This window comes from Leptodactylus fuscus, chromosome 5 (genome assembly GCF_031893055.1).
Source record: "Leptodactylus fuscus isolate aLepFus1 chromosome 5, aLepFus1.hap2, whole genome shotgun sequence".
Classification (NCBI taxonomy): domain Eukaryota; kingdom Metazoa; phylum Chordata; class Amphibia; order Anura; family Leptodactylidae; genus Leptodactylus; species Leptodactylus fuscus.
The window spans coordinates 215517836-215536920 of NC_134269.1; the positions used below are offsets into that span (position 1 = coordinate 215517836).

A 19085-nucleotide genomic window follows, 5' to 3' on the forward strand; every position below is an offset into this window, starting at 1 on the left:
AGTCTGGTCCTCTAAATCTTAACAAAAAGTCATAAAAAATAAAGACTGCTATATAGAAACCTTCAAGACTAAGTACATATCAATGATGGTTATGCCGTTATATACATCTCTAGCTTTCTTGAGGCTTATTTTAAGTTATATACAGTGCTCCTAAAACAGCTTAATATACTATGACGTGTACTGTTAATTCTAGAATATACTGTATGTAGACTGCCGTAACTGTTCCAAAACTGCTATATGTGGATATCTAGAAATTATGTGGTACTAGCTTAGATTTAAGGTCTTTATATTAGTGTCATATACACATTTCAATACCTCTTTCATGATGACAGTTTTTTTTACATTGATTCTATAATAGATTTACTACACAACTTAGTACTAGCTATAGAGCTGAAGTGTTTTGATTCCAGAATGGCTACAAGTAAGCATTATGAATATAGGATAAATCGTATGTATTTTCAACTTTCTAAAAACAAAAACAAAAAAAATCACCATTAAAGGGGTTTCCTGGCATTTTATATTGATAGGTTATCCTCAGGATAATCTGTTGGACTTTGAAACCTGGCACCTCCACCAATCAGCTGTTCTCAGCCGCTGCCAGATAATATAGGCTACCAATGTAAACTCCTTTAAAATCCATGTCTTTAAAATGTCACAACCCTATACAGCCATTTTTTAATTTTGTCACTTCCCTCTATATTTCTAAAAGTATCAGTCATTAAATCTCACACAATGGTCGACGCCGAAATATAGATGTAATAAAACTATCAATGTAAGACTAGTTAGATTTCCCATTTATAAGATCATCAAAGACTTTCAGCCCAAAACAGGAGATAAAATATAACCTTTCCAAAGTCCAAATATATGCTGTATATAGCGAGAACAAAGACTTCATAAATAGCTATATAAATAAGCCCACGGGCAAACATAAGCACATACGCACTCCTTTTTATCAAATTTTGGAGAATGAAATAATTGTGCTGCAAGATCTCTATGTAACGACCATGTAAACTGGAAAAATTATTCTCATGAAGGGAATATGTCATCTGCACATTGTTTAAATAAAGTTTTCAATATAAAAATTTGAAAAATTGGTTGTGTTTTTTTATTTTCCATGTCAGCTGCATCTATACAAATATAGTTTTTTTTTTTTTTTACTTTTTTCATTGTCAAACTACTGATATAGATCTCACCATTCACAATAGGTGATGGCCTAAGCTCACCTCCTATTCCTATTAAAGCTATAGGTGATATATTCCCTTCAAGATATGTTTCTCGAAAAGATAAGGTAGAGTAAACGTGGTGTAAGAAATTTGATAATTCAAAAATATTTTGCCAACTCAAAAAATTGGCTTAAATACATACCTGTGTTTGTGTAAGCAAAGAATTCTTTAAAGTTTCGTTTCCAATCCCGGAGTCATCGGCATCTATTAGACTGTCCACAGGAACATTGTGCTGAGCTTTAAGGAAAGCAAATTCCTGCTCACTTGGATCCAGAGTTACACAAACATCATAGGAATATGGCAGAGGTAATGTTCCAGCGTTGAATTGTGAAAGATATCTTGGATCCACCGGTGGATATAGACTTGTACTCAAGGATCCAAATGAAGTAGATTTGGACTCTTTATACTTAGAGACAACTGCAATGATCACAGTCAACATGAAGAGAAAGGAAATCAATGCCAAGGCTATGACCAAGTAGAATTGTAGGTTGGACTGAGATTCCTCCTTGTTAGATTGACTGCTCAGCTCAGGAAGGACCTGATGGAAATGATCAGCGACCACCATGTTTATCGTGACTGAAGCTGAGCGGGATGGGATCCCATTGTCCTTTACTAGAACCACAATTCCATGTTTCATGATGTCTTTTTCTTGAAATGATCGTGATGTCCTAATCTCCCCCGTGTGCTGGTCAATGGTGAACATTGATGGTTCAGAAGATTGTAGAAAGTAGGACAACCAGGCATTGTGTCCAGAGTCAGCGTCCACTGCCAACACTTTAGATACTAAAGAGCCTTGTTCAGAGGTCCAAGGAACCATCTCAAATGTTGAGCTATCGGCCTCTGGTGATGGGTAAAGAATGACCGGTGAATTATCATTCTGGTCTACTATACTTATTCTTAGTGTTGTACTGCTGTTCAGAGATGGAGATCCATTGTCTCTGGCAATGATCTGGATAATAAATTCTCTGTGCTTCTCATAATCAAATGACCTCTGAGCATAGATGACCCCGGTTACTGGATTCATGGAGATGAAGGAGGACAAGGGATCTTCTTCATTACTTCTAGACATTATAGAATAAGTTATCTTAGCATTGTCTTCACTATCCATATCTCTGGCTTGAATACTAAATATTGAAGCTCCTGGTGAATTATTTTCTGGTATAAATGCAGTATAACCTGCTTTCTCAAACACTGGGGCATTGTCATTAACATCTGATACATCAAGTCTAATAACTTTTCTAGAAGTCATTTCTGGAGACCCTTTGTCAGAGGCTTGTATTGTGATGTTGTAGGATGAAACCTTTTCTCTATCTAGATTACTTTTTGTGACAATTTTATAAAAATTACTTGCTGATGATATTAACTCAAAGGGTAAATCTCCTATTATTATACATTGGACCTCACCATTATCTCCTGAGTCTGGATCCTGAACTTTGATCAGAGCCACCACAGATCCAGGGGCAGAATCCTCAGGAATAAGATCAGATGATGAGGTTATGGATATCTCTGGAGCATTGTCATTTTCATCTGTGACTTCTAATAAAACTTTAGCATGAGCAGCGAGGCCTCCTCCGTCCTTGGCTTGTACAGATATGTCATAATATTTACTGACTTCATAATCCAAATGTCCCTTTATCTTAATTTCTCCATTATTCTGATTTATATCAAAAGTTTCAAAAATACTTTTTGCAGTGTTACTAAATGAATACATAATCTCTGCATTAGCACCATCATCCTTATCACTTGCACTGACCTGCAGAATTGTTGTATTCACCGGTATATTCTCCCTAACACTTACTTTATATACATCCTGTGTAAATACTGGAGAATTATCATTGAAGTCAGTGATGATGATATTTATTAGGGCAGTGCCTGTCTGTACAGGATTTCCCCCATCAGAAGCTGTTAGAATGAGCTCATGCTTGTCTTGTGTCTCTCGGTCTAGAGGTTTCTCTAGTATCAGCTCTGGAAATACACTGCCATCAGTGCTGACCTTCTCTCCAAGAGAAAAATACTGGTTTGCACTGAGTCTGTAGCTGATCTGAGAATTAATTCCTAGATCCACATCTTCTGCTTTCTGCAAAACAAACCTTCTTCCTGGGGTTGATAATTCACTCATTTCCAATGTCAATGCATTATGAAGAAATGTAGGAGGATTGTCATTTATATCCTGAATATCAATCTTAACACTGAAAATATTTAAAGGATTCTCTACCACAGCATCAAATGTAAGGACACAGTCAGCTGCAGCTCCACACAATGTCTCCCTGTCTATCCTATCAGCAATGTAGAGGACTCCATTATCCAGATTTATGTTAAAATATTTCTCAGAAATCTTAGATACAATTCTTAGTTTTCTTCTGGAGAGATCCTTAATATCTAGTTGAAGATCCTTTGCTACATTCCCCACAATAGAGCCTTTTCTTAATTCTTCATTAATAGAATAATGGATCTGAGCAGAGACTGAATGACACAGCCAGGAAAATAAGAAGGGAAATATTACTTGCCATCTGAGTCCTTGTATTGCTTGTCCTTCCTGTAGTTGTAATCCAGCCATCCTTCTTCTCTCCAGAAATATAATTGTGTAATTCCTTGTTATAATCCAATAGAATTAGAAGCAAAAAACAATCCTCTTCTTTATGTGTCCTATATCCAGCACAGCCAGGACTGAAATGCTGTGTATTCCTTCTTGCAGTTGAACACTGCAACATGGAGGTGATTCTGGATTTGCAGAATATTTTCCTTATTGGTGAACAGCGGCGCTCTGAGGCGTATATGGGGAACTACATCAGTGACTTAAATTTTAAACTTGATTCAAATATAATGATTGTTCAGTGGCTTTAAAGTAGAATAACTTCACAATATAGTAAAACATGTAACCTATATAAATTGATTTGTTAATAGAAAATATATGCAAAATTGTAAAAAATATCTTCAGGTACATTTATTTGTTTAAAAATGCCTTCTACATTACTTATAAAAATAAAATCAGGAATTCTTATTTCTGTACCCCTCATACCCCTGAACATGCATTATTAATCTTAAGTGAGTCAGTTCCTATTATTCTTCATTACTCATAATAAAAGGTCTCTTCTCCTATCACTCAAGACATCTTTGATCTCGATGAAATCAATTATTCCATATATCTGATGGAAACCACTTTACTATAGACACATGAGCATACTGCCACAAGAAATATATCTTTGTACCATATTAGCCAGTAGATAAAAGTTGGAGACATATGACAAGTTTTCGAGACTACTTAGGACTCTTCGTCAGGCTTCATGACGAAGAGATCCAAATAGACTCCAAATCTTTCCATTAAAAGTCATATGTGTCAACTACCTAAGATTCTCAATTTGTATTTGTTGTTCTGCTATAGACTTTAATTCAATATACCTATATTAACAACATTGCCAAAAACTACATAAAAAGTTACCATTGTCAGTCAAAAATGACTACTTACGGATAGGGCCATACACTGAAGAAATGCAGCAAAAAATAAATGTTAAATTTTACAATACCGGCAAAAATGAATGCGATTTCACTAATCTCACATATTGTGTCAAAAAAGATCTACCAAAAGGCTTTATTGTTTAAAAAAAACTATAAAAAATTTCAAAAACACAGATAAATCCAGACAATTTTGGAAAAAATCTAAGTAGTATCCACAAAGAAATTCCTACCCATGAGGGACTGATGGACTTAAGAATACTGTCTGTAATATTAGGAGTCAGGGATTACATTGGGGCAGTTTTATGGAAAAATGTTGCACATAGCAACCAGACACAGCACAATTTACATTTTTCAAAGTATAAGAGTTGTGACTAGTTTCTATGGCTATGATGTAGATGATATATTTTCTTGCCATGATGGAACAGCAGAATCTTTTTTAGATATACTATTTCATTCTATTCTGCATAATTTACTTTAATGAATCTTACATTGGAAAGGTATCAGAACCAAGTGGTACTTGTAATAGCTACTTTGAACAGCTTAGAAGAACAATAAAGTGTGAAGGTTGTAAATATATGAATCGCAAAAACATTCTTATTCTTAAAACTAAATGCAGTATAATTATTTATGTTTGAAACTGAATATAATATTACGCGACAAGATGACGCCTGCACCTGGGATCTTGGTGAAGGTGGCTTAGAAATAGAAAATCAGCAAATATCTGGATACAGCTATGATATGCCTTTCTGCCCAATGTTGAAGCTAAAATCATATGTCCATACTAATATCTTGTAATCCATTGTTGACTGTGGAGACAATGGTCCCACTTAAGTTGATTTGAACTGACTCTCATTGGTTGGAAACAATGGACCCTGAGGTGTCTGATGCCAAAAGTGGATAAGCACTTTAATAGAGCCAATACAATGGATAAAAATGGTAAATAGACACTTCAGGAGGACCCAACCCTGAAGACATTTCCAAACAAAAAGTGGAAAAACCAGCTGGACTGTCATAAAATATGACCCAATAAGATTCTAGTAAAGACAGTAAATCAAATGACCCCCAGCCCCTCACACACCTTATTTCTGTCAACTTTATAAAGCCTAGATTCCACAATAAAGCACACATGTGCCACCCGCTCTTACTGAGAGAGGAACTCATATCAACCCTTTGTGTCTGATGTTATTTCTTTGCCGCATGCACTCAGTAGACTGCTAATTTGAACAGCAACAGTCACTTGGTGTAGAACTACAGAAACAAACTCAACAACAGTGCATAACATATAAAAGAAGATATACTGTATAAATAGAATAAAATACATACCTGTGCAACAGCAGTTTCTACAAGCGGACAGTTGTTTGAACTTTCATTCCCAATCCCAGAGTCATCGGCATCTATTAGACTGTCCACAGGAACATTGTGCTGAGCTTTAAGGAAAGCAAATTCCTGCTCACTTGGGTCCAGAGTTACACAAACATCATAGGAATATGGCAGAGGTAATGTTCCAGCATTGAATTGTGAAAGAAGTCTGGGGTCAACTGGTGGATATAGACTTGTACTCAAAGATCCAAATGAAGAAGATTTGGACTCCTTGTACTTGGAGACAACTGCAATAATCACAGTCAACATGAAGAGGAAGGAAATCAATGCCAAGGCTATGACCAAGTAGAATTGTAGGTTGGACTGAGATTCCTCCTTGTTAGACTGACTGCTCAGCTCTGGAAGAACTTGTTGGAAATGATCAGCGACCACCATGTTTATAGTAACTGAAGCTGAGCGGGGTGGGATCCCATTGTCCTTTACTAGAACCACAATTCCATGTTTCATGATGTCTTTTTCTTGAAATGATCGTGATGTCCTAATCTCCCCCATGTGCAGGTCAATGGTGAAGAGTGATGGTTCTGAAGATTGTAGAAAGTAAGACAACCAGGCATTGTGTCCAGAGTCAGCGTCCACTGCAACCACTTTAGATACTAAAGAGCCTTGTTCAGAGGTCCAAGAAACCATCTCAAATGTTGAGCTATCAGCCTCTGGAGATGGGTACAGAATGACTGGTGAATTATCATTCCGGTCTACTATACATATTCTTAGTGTTGTACTGCTGTTCAGAGCTGGAGATCCATTGTCTCTGGCAATGATCTGGATAATAAATTCTCGATGCTTCTCATAATCAAATGACCTCTGAGCATAGATGACCCCGGTTACTGGATTCATGGAGATGTAGGAGGACAGGGGATCTTCTTCATTACTTCTAGACATTATAGAATATGTTATCTTAGCATTGTCTTCACTGTCCATATCTCTGGCTTCAATATTAAATATTGAAGCTCCTGGTGAATTATTTTCTGGTATAAATGCAGTATAACCTGATTTCTCAAATACTGGGGCATTGTCATTAATATCTGATACATCAAGTCTGATCACTTTTCTAGAGGTCATTTCTGGAGAACCTTTATCAGAGGCATGTATTGTGATGTTGTATGATGATATTTTTTCTCTATCTAGATTACTTTTTGTAACAAGTTTATAAAAATCATTTGCTGATGATAATAACTCAAATGGTAAATCTCCTATTATTATACATCGAACCTCACCATTATCTCCTGAGTCATGGTCCTGAACTTTGATCAGAGCCACCACAGTCCCAAGAGCAGAATCCTCAGGAATCTTAGCTGACAGTGACATTATTGATACCTCTGGAATATTATCATTTTCATCTATAATCTCTATTAGAATCTTGGCTTTGGATTGTAGGCTTCCTCCATCCTCTGCTTGTACTGGAATCTCATAGGATTTTGTAACTTCATAATCTAAATATCCTTTTGTTTGAATTTCTCCACTTCTAGGATTAATGGAAAAAACATCAAGAATGTGACTTGCTGTGGTGCTAAATGAATAAGTAACTTGTGCATTGACACCTTCATCTTCATCACTTGCACTGACCTGCAGAATTGTTGTATTCACCGGTATATTCTCCCTAACACTTACTTTATATACATCCTGTGTAAATACTGGAGAATTATCATTGATATCATTGATGATGATATTTATTAGGGCAGTGCCTGTCTGTACAGGATTTCCCCCATCAGAAGCTGTTAGAATGAGCTCATGCTTGTCTTGTGTCTCTCGGTCTAGAGGTTTCTCTAGTATCAGCTCTGGAAATACACTGCCATCAGTGCTGACCTTCTCTCCAAGAGAAAAATACTGGTTTGTACTGAGTCTGTAACTGATCTGAGAATTAATACCTAAATCCTGATCTTCTGCATTGTGTAAAAGAAATCTTTTGCCCGGTGATGTGGATTCACTCATTTCTATCCTTATTTTTTCATGGACAAATTTTGGAGCATTGTCATTTATATCTTGAATATCAATCTTTATGCTAAAGAAATTTAATGGATTTTCCACTACAGCATCAAATGTAAGGACACAGTCAGCTGCAGCTCTACACAATGTCTCCCTGTCTATCCTATCAGCAATGTAAAGGTTGCCATCATCTTGATTTGCATTAAAATATTTCTCAGAGATCTTAGATACAATTCTTAGTTTTCTTCTGTAGAGAACCTTAACATCTAATTGAAGATCCTTTGCTAAATTCCCCACAATAGAGCCTTTTCTTAATTCTTCATTAATAGAATAATGAATCTGACCAGAGACTGAATGACACAGCCAGGAAAATAAGAAGGGAAATATTACTTGCCATCTGAGTCCTTGTATTGCTTGTCCTTCCTGCAGTTGTAATCCAGCCATCCTTCTTCTCTCCAGAAATATAATTGTGTAGTTCCTTGTTAAAATCCAATAGAATTACAAGTTAAAAAAAATCCCTTTCTTTATGAGTCCTTTCCCTTGCACAGCCAGGACTGAAATGCTGTGTATTCCTTCTTGCAGTTGAACACTGTCTGCATCATGGAGGTGATTCTGGATTTGCAGAATATTTTCCTTATTGGTGAACAGCGGCGCTCTGAGGCGTATATGGGGAACTGCAACATCAGTTGCTAACAGATATAAATTGTATATAATATTCTTTATTAAATAGCTATTAATTTAGAATTTTTTTTCGAATAGTATGAACTTCTACAATACAAATATATTTTATATTTACAAAATTAATCTATGATGGTAAAGATATGTTAAAAAGAGAACTTTGAGTAAGTTTGGTGCTGGGGCCTCACCAGTCACAAGCTTGACCCCTGGTCATACTCTATACCAAAAGTTTTAAGCATTAGATGTTAATTAAATCTTGCCTCCTAGTGCCTAAAAATAAGCAAAGTAATTTAGTTACCATATTCTACTAAACCACAGATTGGTACCACAACAGAACAGGCTTTCCAATATATATCATATCCATTTCTGTAACAACTGTCTCCCAATCTGTATCTCACCAATTTAGCAGCATAACAAGTAAAGTCCACCTCACAGTATACGCAGTTTGAGATTAAAGTAAAGTAACTTATAAAACTTTCTAAATACTTTCCTAAAATATAAAATTTTCTTATCACTCTAAATTGATAATTGTAATTCTACAAAACACCAAATATCAGAAATAAGATCAATCAGAGAGTTATATGACAATGGTTAGGCTCATTCGAAACAACTTATAAAACTAAAATGTATATATTATTTTTACTAGTTCTTGAGTCATAGAAGCTGCTACAGTATACAGTATAACAGAGAAAAGAGATTTTGTTTATCCTAAATTGCGCAGATATGTGGATTCTATCAATATTGCATATATATCAAAAATAATAAATATTATTTATATAAGTTCTAAAAATTCCTCCTTTATATAAGTGATATTAGTAATAGAATGTTAGAAATATCCAATATATCTGTTAATAAATGTGTTAGGGAATTGATAGATGAGCAATTTCCCAGTAACTGCTGCTGGAGCCTTAGAGGAAGGGAAAGGACAGATACAATAAGCCCTAATGCTGAACCCACCCCCTGTCCCTGCCTATTTGCCTCAACTACCCTAAGTGATAGAGGACAACTAGGTGACAGTCCCTTCCTATGATGCGATTGAAAATACAGAATGCAGACAAGACAAAAAAAAACAAACGGGTGGTCAGCCTAGTCAAAGGAATCAGAACCAGTCAAGCAGCAAAGTACAAAATCAGAATCCAAGAGAGTAGTCACAAGAAAAAGCCAATGGTCAGAAATATAAATATAAACAGCAAACAGTATAAACCCAGCAACCACAGAAAGGCAATAGCAAGCATTAGGGAGTGGGCTGGAATGGTATATAAAGAAATTCGACATAGATTTGATTGGCCAGGAGGAATGTCAATCAAAAGCTACTAGCTGAACTCCAAAGTAACCAAATGAACTAGAGTACTGGCTATACTGACACTCAGCAACAAATCCTCAGCTGTGCTAAAACAACAGGTGCAAAGGATCAAAAATGAACCCACTTTTTGTGGCGAATCGTGCAAGTGGAGGATGGCACAGAGGTCCGAACGACAAAGATGTTACAACTTGCTGATAACACATAAATACAACCCAAAAGGATATTACGAGTATACAGTAAGAATAAATCCTGAGAGTATACACTATGCCCATGATAGGCAAGTTGTAATAAGAGTAACATAGTTACCATCAATACCTATACACCACAATCCTGATTTATGTTATGGCTTGTGTTTCTTATATAAGAGCAGATAAGAGCAACTTGTGATATAAGCCTCATATATCTTTGCATTCAGATTCCCTTCTAACTATGAGTGTAATGAGAATGATTAAGTCCCTTACTATATACTGCTAAGTTTTTAAATGTATTTATTAATTTTTGATGTTTTAAATCAAAGCCTGGAGATCATTTATTAAGACTGGCGATATGTTTGGCGGTCTTCCTCCCTCTGTGCCTTGGCACAAGATAAGCCAGAACTATTAAGAGGGTCTGGCATCCTAATAATTTTGGCATACCATACGTGAGATCTATGGGATAGTGTAGATTTCTTATGTAACGCACACCAGTTTTCTGCAGTGACTTATAGTAGATATGAAGGTATCCGTGTCCTGCTTTCCCATTCTGCCCACTTGAAAACTGGAAAAGTCACAATTTTTGTATAAGAACCCATAAACATCAGAATAAAATTGTGACTTTTCATGCCTTGTAAACCAGAGAATTTGTGCTATAGGAATGATAACTAAGCCTTAATAAATTAATAAAGTTATCTAGTTAATAACATCAGAGTATTTTAAGTCTATAGAGGGGAATTGCATATTTGGGGATTCTACTTATTGTGCCTATACAGAGATATTTTGTAAATTTCTGTGCTAAAATCTTTGCAGTCAAATTGTTAGTATAGAATAAAAGAAATTAAAAATTGCTGAGAACATAGTGCCCTAAAAGTTCGTGGACATGACTATACCATAGGTCCATAGGTGTATAATATTACCATTTTAAAGTTTCCATTCCCATGTATCAAGTTGTTTTTATATCATCTCAATGTTCCAACAGTTACTGTAAAACAAACTAGTGCTGTAATATTTGTCATTTTACCCATAGAAGTCTAAGAAGACTGTAAAATTACATACTGATCCCTCGAAAGTTAATTAAGACTTAAGACGACACCTCAAAATCCATTTGTACCCCAGATCTAAAATTCATCCAGAAATAAAACCAAACTGATAAATCATTAAGACTTCAGACCACACCAAAAAAATTAGGCTCAAAATTACTTGCCACCACCACATATTGCCACAAGACTCAAGTTTCTAATGATTGGCATGTAGCACTGTACAACCATTATTTTCTGGATTCAGACTGATGAAACACCACCTTCACCACCATCAGTCTGTAGACTCCAGACGATCTGGTACACAAATGCCAAAAAAAAGTGGTATAGAGAAGCAGTACATTATTAAAATCATTGTCATAAACTTTAAAAATCTTAGCTAAATCAGCAATAGCAATGCATAAAATAAAAATTAAAGAAGTGTTTCAACCAATGTTACTTAAAGTTATGAAGTACCTGTAAAGTATATATCATTTAATAAAACATACCTTGGATACAAGCTTTTCAGTAGCTGTAGAGTTCTTTAAAGTTTCATTCCCAATCCTGGAGTCATCGGCATCTATTAAACTGTCCACAGGAACATTGTGCTGAGCTTTAAGGAAAGCAAATTCCTGCTCACTTGGGTCCAGAGTTACACAAACATCATAAGAATATGGCAGAGGTAATGTTCCAGCATTGAATTGTGAAAGATATCTTGGATCCATCGGTGGATATAGACTTGTACTCAAGGATCCAAATGAAGATTTGGACTCCTTGTACTTAGAGACAACTGCAATTATTACAGTCAACATGAAGAGGAAGGAAATCAATGCCAAGGCTATGACCAAGTAGAATTGTAGATTGGACTGAGATTCTTCCTTGTTAGATTGACTGCTCAGCTCAGGAAGGACCTGATGGAAATGATCAGCGACTACCATGTTTATAGTGACTGAAGCTGAGCGGGATGGGACCCCATTGTCCTTTACTAGAACCACAACTCCATGTTTCATGATGTCTTTTTCTTGAAATGCACGTGATGTCCTGATCTCCCCCGTGTGCTGGTCAATGGTGAACATTGATGGTTCTGAAGACTGTAAAAAGTAAGACAACCAGGCATTGTGTCCAGAGTCAGCGTCCACTGCCACCACTTTAGATACTAAAGAGCCTTGTTCAGAGGTCCAAGGAACCATCTCAAATGTTGTGCTATCGGCCTCTGGTGATGGGTAAAGAATGACTGGTGAATTATCATTCTGGTCTACTATACTTATTCTTAGTGTTGTACTGCTGTTCAGAGATGGAGATCCATTGTCTCTGGCAATGATCTGGATAATAAATTCTCTATGTTTCTCATAATCAAATGACCTCTGAGCATAAATGATCCCGGTTACTGGATTCATGGAGATGTAGGAGGACAGGAGATCTTTTTCATTATTTCTAGACATTATAGAATAAGTTATCTTAGCATTGTCTTCACTGTCTATATCTCTTGCTTGAATATGAAATATTGAAGCTCCTGGTGAATTATTTTCTGGTATAAATGCAGTATAACCTGATTTCTCAAATAATGGAGCATTGTCATTAACATCTGATACATCAAGTCTAATATTTTTTCTTGAAGTCATTTCTGGAGAACCTTTGTCCGAAGCTTGTATAGTGATATTGTATGATGCCATTTTTTCTCTATCTAGATTACTTTTTGTAACAATTTTATAAAAATTACTTGCTGATGATAATAACTCAAATGGTAAATCTCCTATTATTATACATTGGACCTCACCATTCTCTGCTGAGTCATGATCCTGAACTTTGATCAGAGCCACCACAGTTCCTGGGGCAGAATCCTCAGGAATAAGATCTGATGATGAGGTTATGGATATCTCTGGAGCATTGTCATTTTCATCTATAATTTCTATTAATACTTTAGCATGAGCAGCTAGGCTACCCCCGTCCTTGGCTTGCACAGATATGTCATAATATTTACTGACTTCATAATCTAAATGTCCTCTTAATGTGATTTCTCCATTATTAGGGTTTATATTGAAAGTCTGTAGAATATTATTTGCTGTGGTTCTAATAGAGTAAGTGATTTCACCATTGATACCTTCATCTTCATCACTTGCAGTGACCTGCAGAATTGTTGTATTCACCGATATATTCTCCCTGACACTTACTTTATATACATCCTGTGTAAATACTGGAGAATTATCATTGATATCATTGATGATGATATTTATTAGGGCAGTGCCTGTCTGTACAGGATTTCCCCCATCAGAAGCTGTTAGAATGAGCTCATGCTTGTCTTGTGTCTCTCTGTCTAGAGGTTTCTCTAGTATCAGCTCTGGAAATACACTGCCATCAGTGCTGACCTTCTCTCCAAGAGAAAAATACTGGTTTGTACTGAGTCTGTAACTGATCATAGAATTGATTCCTAAATCCAGATCTTCTGCATTTTGTAATACAAATTTTGATCCTGGGGAGGTGAATTCACTCATTTCTACTGTTAATATATTATGAAGAAATTTTGGAGCATTGTCGTTTATATCCTGAATATTAATCTTTATACTGAAGACATTTAGTGGATTTTCCACCACAGCATCAAATGTAAGGACACAGTCAGCTGCAGCTCCACACAGTGTCTCCCTGTCTATTCTATCAGCAATGTAGAGGTTTCCATCCTCCAGATTTATACTGAAATATTTCTCAGAAATACCAGACACAATGCTTAATTTCCTTCTGGAGAGATCTTTAATATCTAGTTGAAGATCCTTTGCTACATTCCCCACAATAGAGCCTTTTCTTAATTCTTCCTTAATAGAATAATGAATCTGACCAGAGACTGAATGACACAGCCAGGAAAATAAGAAGGGAAATATTACTTGCCATCTGAGTCCTTGTATTGCTTGTCCTTCCTGCAGTTGTAATCCAGCCATCCTTCTTTTCTCCAGAAATATAATTGTATAATTCCTTGTTATAATCCAATAGAATTAGAAGTAAATAATAATCCTCTTCTTTATGAGTCCTATATCCAGCACAGCCAGGACTGAAATGCTGTGTATTCCTTCTTGCAGTTGAACACTGTCTGCAACATGGAGGTGATTCTGGATTTGCAGAATATTTTCCTTATTGGTGAACAGCGGCGCTCTGAGGCGTATTTGGGGAACTGCAGCATCAATGATTTTAGTATTTTTACTACATACAGTACAATATGGCAAATCATTTTTCAAACTTGATACGTTTCTTATGTTTTATATCAAGATTACTAAAATAATTATGTAGAGTGCACATACTTCTTTTTAACCAAATGTAAAGTTTGCTAAGAATTAAAAATTATACTTTTAAAGCAAATCTTTAAGAAGAGTATATATCTTATAGTGATTATAGTTATACTAGACAAAGAATGCTTTTGACAATGATGATATTATCTTTGAAAATATATAACTTACATATAAACTCTAGTACTTTAAAGATATGTTATAATTAGTTGCTTTTTCTTTACATAAATGTTAATTTACAAGATATATGCAGAGTAAAATTATAAATTTCAAGATCCCACCATTAAATATAAACTCTTATACTACAGTTCTCCTGAAATAAAGTGTCACCTGCTTCTAAATTATTTATTTTTTTATAGATTTTCAATTTTTACTCAAAGTAACTTCTATAAGAAGCGATTGTGATAATTCTAGAATATGTTTGGTTCTTAGTCTCTTTTACAATTGACATGAAGCCTTTTGTGTTTCCAAGATCCATGACAGATGTAACGGATCCAATAACATTTGTTCCAACTTCTTTATGGATACATTAAACTTCATTAGATTGTTAATTTTTTACAGGGTCCAAACAAATCTAAAATGCATCCATTATTTACTGTATACAGTATGCCAAAGTATGATCAAGTATTTCTACAGTTCTAGTCCTACATAGGGTTGAGCTGATCTTGAGATTTCAGGATCTATTTTAAAATCTAATTTCTGATCATTATCCAGCTGATGTCGATCGCGATCGTGGAATTTGCTTGATCGCAGATCGAAATAGAACCAAACCAAAGGGCCCAAAAGCCTCTCTACAAAACAAGAAAACACCAGTATTATACATAGCATATGTTAATTGGGGGCTCCTTACATATTTTGCATTGGAGCCCAAGTTACTCCTCTGTACTAAAGTAGCCAAAATATAGTTACAAAATCTTATCACTTCTTATCTGTTCTCAGATCAAACACTTTTTGTCTTATGGTCATGCATACTAAATGAATGTTGATTGAACCAATCATTTTTCATGTTATTAGCCAAATCTGTGATGGCAGATGTAAGAAAAATTAAAGGTTGAGCATGTTGAATTTTGATATGCCTGATCTTCTCAAGGGAGCTAACCTATTACCAGGAATCTGACAGCAGCTTATTCCAGATCACCACCCTAATCTAACTCTAGTTGTTTGTCTAATGTCCTAGTCCCTGATCCCAGCCACCTATATTCTCTTTTCTTTCTCTCTCTCTCTGCAAAGTGTACTGAGCCCTGATAATTGCTAGTCCAGTGATTGATCAGTTCATGATTTATCTATATAGGTAAAGCAAGAAATAATTGTGCAATAAACAATGCACACTGTTCATCTCAGGAGAAAGCTCCTGGTCATCACACAGACTAAGCTCCCACAGTTCATCAATGAAACCAGGAAGTGGAGGGAAGAAGAGACGGAGAACCATAGTAATGTGATGGACAGTCCATGGTCATGTGATGGAAAATCCATGGTCATGTTATGGACACTCTATGTTCATGTGATGGACACACAAGTGAGTTATTCATTACATTTTCAGCACAATAATTATTTTTCTATACATTGCATTTAAAAAAGTAGAATATTTCATTATATATAAAAAACATACCTGGGGTATAAGATTTTCTGCAGGTGAAGAGTTTTTCAAAGTTTCATTCCCAATCCCGGAGTCATCGGCATCTATTAGACTGTCCACAGGAACATTGTGCTGACCTTTAAGGAAAGCAAATTCCTGCTCACTTGGGTCCAGAGTTACACAAACATCATAGGAATATGGCAGAGGTAATGTTCCTACATTGAATTGTGAAAGATATCTTGGATCCACTGGTGGATAAAGACTTGTACTCAAGGATCCAAATGAAGAAGATTTGGACTCTTTATATTTGGAGACAACTGCGATAATCACAGTCAACATGAAGAGGAAGGAAATTAATGCTAGAGCTATGACCAAGTAGAATTGTAGCTTGGACTGAGATTCCTCCTTGTTAGACTGACTGCTCAGCTCAGGAAGGACCTGATGGAAATGATCAGCGACTACCATGTTTATAGTGACTGAAGCTGAGCGGGATGGGATCCCATTGTCCTTCACTAGAACCACAATTCCATGTTTCATGATGTCTCTTTCTTGAAATGCACGAGATGTCCTGATCTCCCCCGTGTGCTGGTCAATGGTGAAGAGTGATGGTTCTAAAGATTGTAGAAAGTAAGACAACCAGGCATTGTGTCCAGAGTCAGCATCCACTGCCACCACTTTAGATACTAAAGAGCCTTGTTCAGAGGTCCAAGGAACCATCTCAAATGTTGAGCTATCAGCCTCTGGTGATGGGTACAGAATGACTGGTGAATTATCATTCTGGTCTACTATACATATTCTTAGTGTTGTACTGCTGTTCAGAGATGGAGATCCATTGTCTCTGGCAATGATCTGGATAATAAATTCTCGATGCTTCTCATAATCAAATGACCTCTGAGCATAGATGACCCCAGTTACTGGATTCATGGAGATGTAGGAGGACAGGGGATCTTCATTACTTCTAGACATTATAGAATAAGTTATCTTAGCATTGTCTTCACTGTCCATATCTATGGCTTGAATATTAAATATTGAAGCTCCTGGTGAATTATTTTCTGGTATTAATGCAGTATAAAGCAAATTCTTAAAAACTGGGGCATTGTCATTAACATCTGATACATGAAGTTTGATAAGCTGTCTAGAAGTCATTTCTGGAGAACCTTTGTCAGAGGCTTGTATGGTGATGTTGTAGGATGAAACCTTTTCTCTATCTAGATTACTTTTTGTAACAACTTTATAAAAATTTCCTGTTGATGATATTAATTCAAATGGTAAATCTCCTATTATTATACATTGGACCTCACCATTATCTCCTGAGTCTGGATCATGGACTTGAATCAGAGCCACCACAGTCCCAGGGGCAGAATCCTCAGGAATAAGATCTGATGATGAGGTTATGGATATAAGAGGAGCATTGTCATTTTCATCTTGGATTTCTATCAAAACCTTGGCATGAGCAGCTCGACCTCCTCCATCTTTGGCTTGCACAGAAATTTCATAATAATTACTTTCTTCATAATCCAAATATTCTTTTGTTTTAATCTCTCCATTTGAGGGATTAATAATAAAATTTTGAAGAATATGATTTTCATTTGTACTGAATGAGTAAGTGATCTGTGCATTGACACCTTCATCTTCATCACTTGCACTGACTTGCAGAATTGTTGTATTCACCGGTATATTCTCCCTAACACTTACTTTATATACATCCTGTGTAAATACTGGAGAATTATCATTGATATCATTGATGATGATATTTATTAGGGCAGTGCCTGTCTGTACAGGATTTCCCCCATCAGAAGCTGTTAGAATGAGCTCATGCTTGTCTTGTGTCTCTCGGTCTAGAGGTTTCTCTAGTATCAGCTCTGGAAATACACTGCCATCAGTGCTGATCTTCTCTCCAAGAGAAAAATACTGATTTGCACTGAGTCTGTAGCTGATCTGAGAATTAACACCTAAATCCTGATCTTCAGCTTTCTGTAATACAAATTTTGCTCCTGGGGATGTAGATTCACTCATGTCTAGTGTCAATATATCATGTATAAATTTCGGAGGATTGTCATTTATATCTTGAATATCAATCTTTATACTGAAGACATTCAGTGGATTTTCCACCACAGCATCAAATGTAAGGACACAGTCAGCTGCAGCTCTACACAATGTCTCCCTGTCTATCCTATCAGCAATGTAGAGGCTTCCATTATCCAGATTTATGTTAAAATATTTTTCAGAGATCTTAGATACAATTCTTAGTTTCCTTCTGGAGAGATCCTTAACATCTAGTTGAAGATCCTTTGCTACATTCCCCACAATAGAGCCTTTTCTTAATTCTTCATTAATAGAATAATGAATCTGACCAGAGACTGAATGACACAGCCAGGAAAATAAGAAGGGAAATATTACTTGCCATCTGAGTCCTTGTATTGCTTGTCCTTCCTGCAGTTGTAATCCAGCCATCCTTCTTCTCTCCAGAAATGTAATTGTATTATTCCTTGTTATAATCCAACAGAATTAGAAACAAAAAACAATTCCTTTCTTTATGAGTCCTATATCCAGCACAGCCAGGACTGAAATGCTGTATATTCCTTCTTGCAGTCGAACACTGTCTGCAACATGGAGGTGATTCTGGATTTGCAGAATATTTTCCTTATTGGTGAACAGCGGCGCTCTGAGGCGTATTTGGGGAACTACAACATCAATGTCATAAGTATATTTGCAACTGTGTTAAATAATATAGTTCTAGTTTTTACTTCTATAACTGTGTGTTTAATACTTTAACTATGCAGAAACAAAGAACAAAATGATATATAACAATGCTGTACTTTATTTTATATAGTGATAATTATTCGTAACTTAGTAAAGTATAATTTTAGTTTTAGAAAATGTTTACAATTTTCTTTGATGTATTTTTACACTTAGTTGAAAAGTTATTTTACAACTTAATGAAATGATTGAAGAGAAGTGAGAAGGATATTTTCTGTGTTCTAGAAGCCGTATTCAAAACCAATATAAACAAGTTTGCTTTTTTTGCCCATTTATCATGGGTCTTATAGATTTCCATGTTTTT

General features: G+C 35.9%; 1 protein-coding gene across 15 annotated transcripts in view; it reads right to left on the reverse strand.

Annotated features, from left to right (window-relative positions):
• The window catches only part of LOC142204076 (protocadherin gamma-B1-like), a 225754-nt gene that overhangs the window by 70472 nt on the left and 136197 nt on the right, over positions 1 to 19085 (reverse strand). Inside the window, exon 1 of one of the 15 annotated variants that reach the window (XM_075275297.1) lies at positions 11683 to 14390. The exons of 12 other annotated variants lie outside the window; for them this stretch is intronic. In XM_075275297.1, the coding sequence (XP_075131398.1) occupies positions 11683 to 14103 (2421 nt within the window). In that variant the 5' untranslated portion in view covers positions 14104 to 14390. Of the gene's footprint in view, positions 1 to 1365; positions 4060 to 6002; positions 8665 to 11682; positions 14391 to 19085 lie in introns of those variants that run through there. 2 more of the 15 variants (XM_075275293.1, XM_075275302.1) reach the window with 2 other exon arrangements.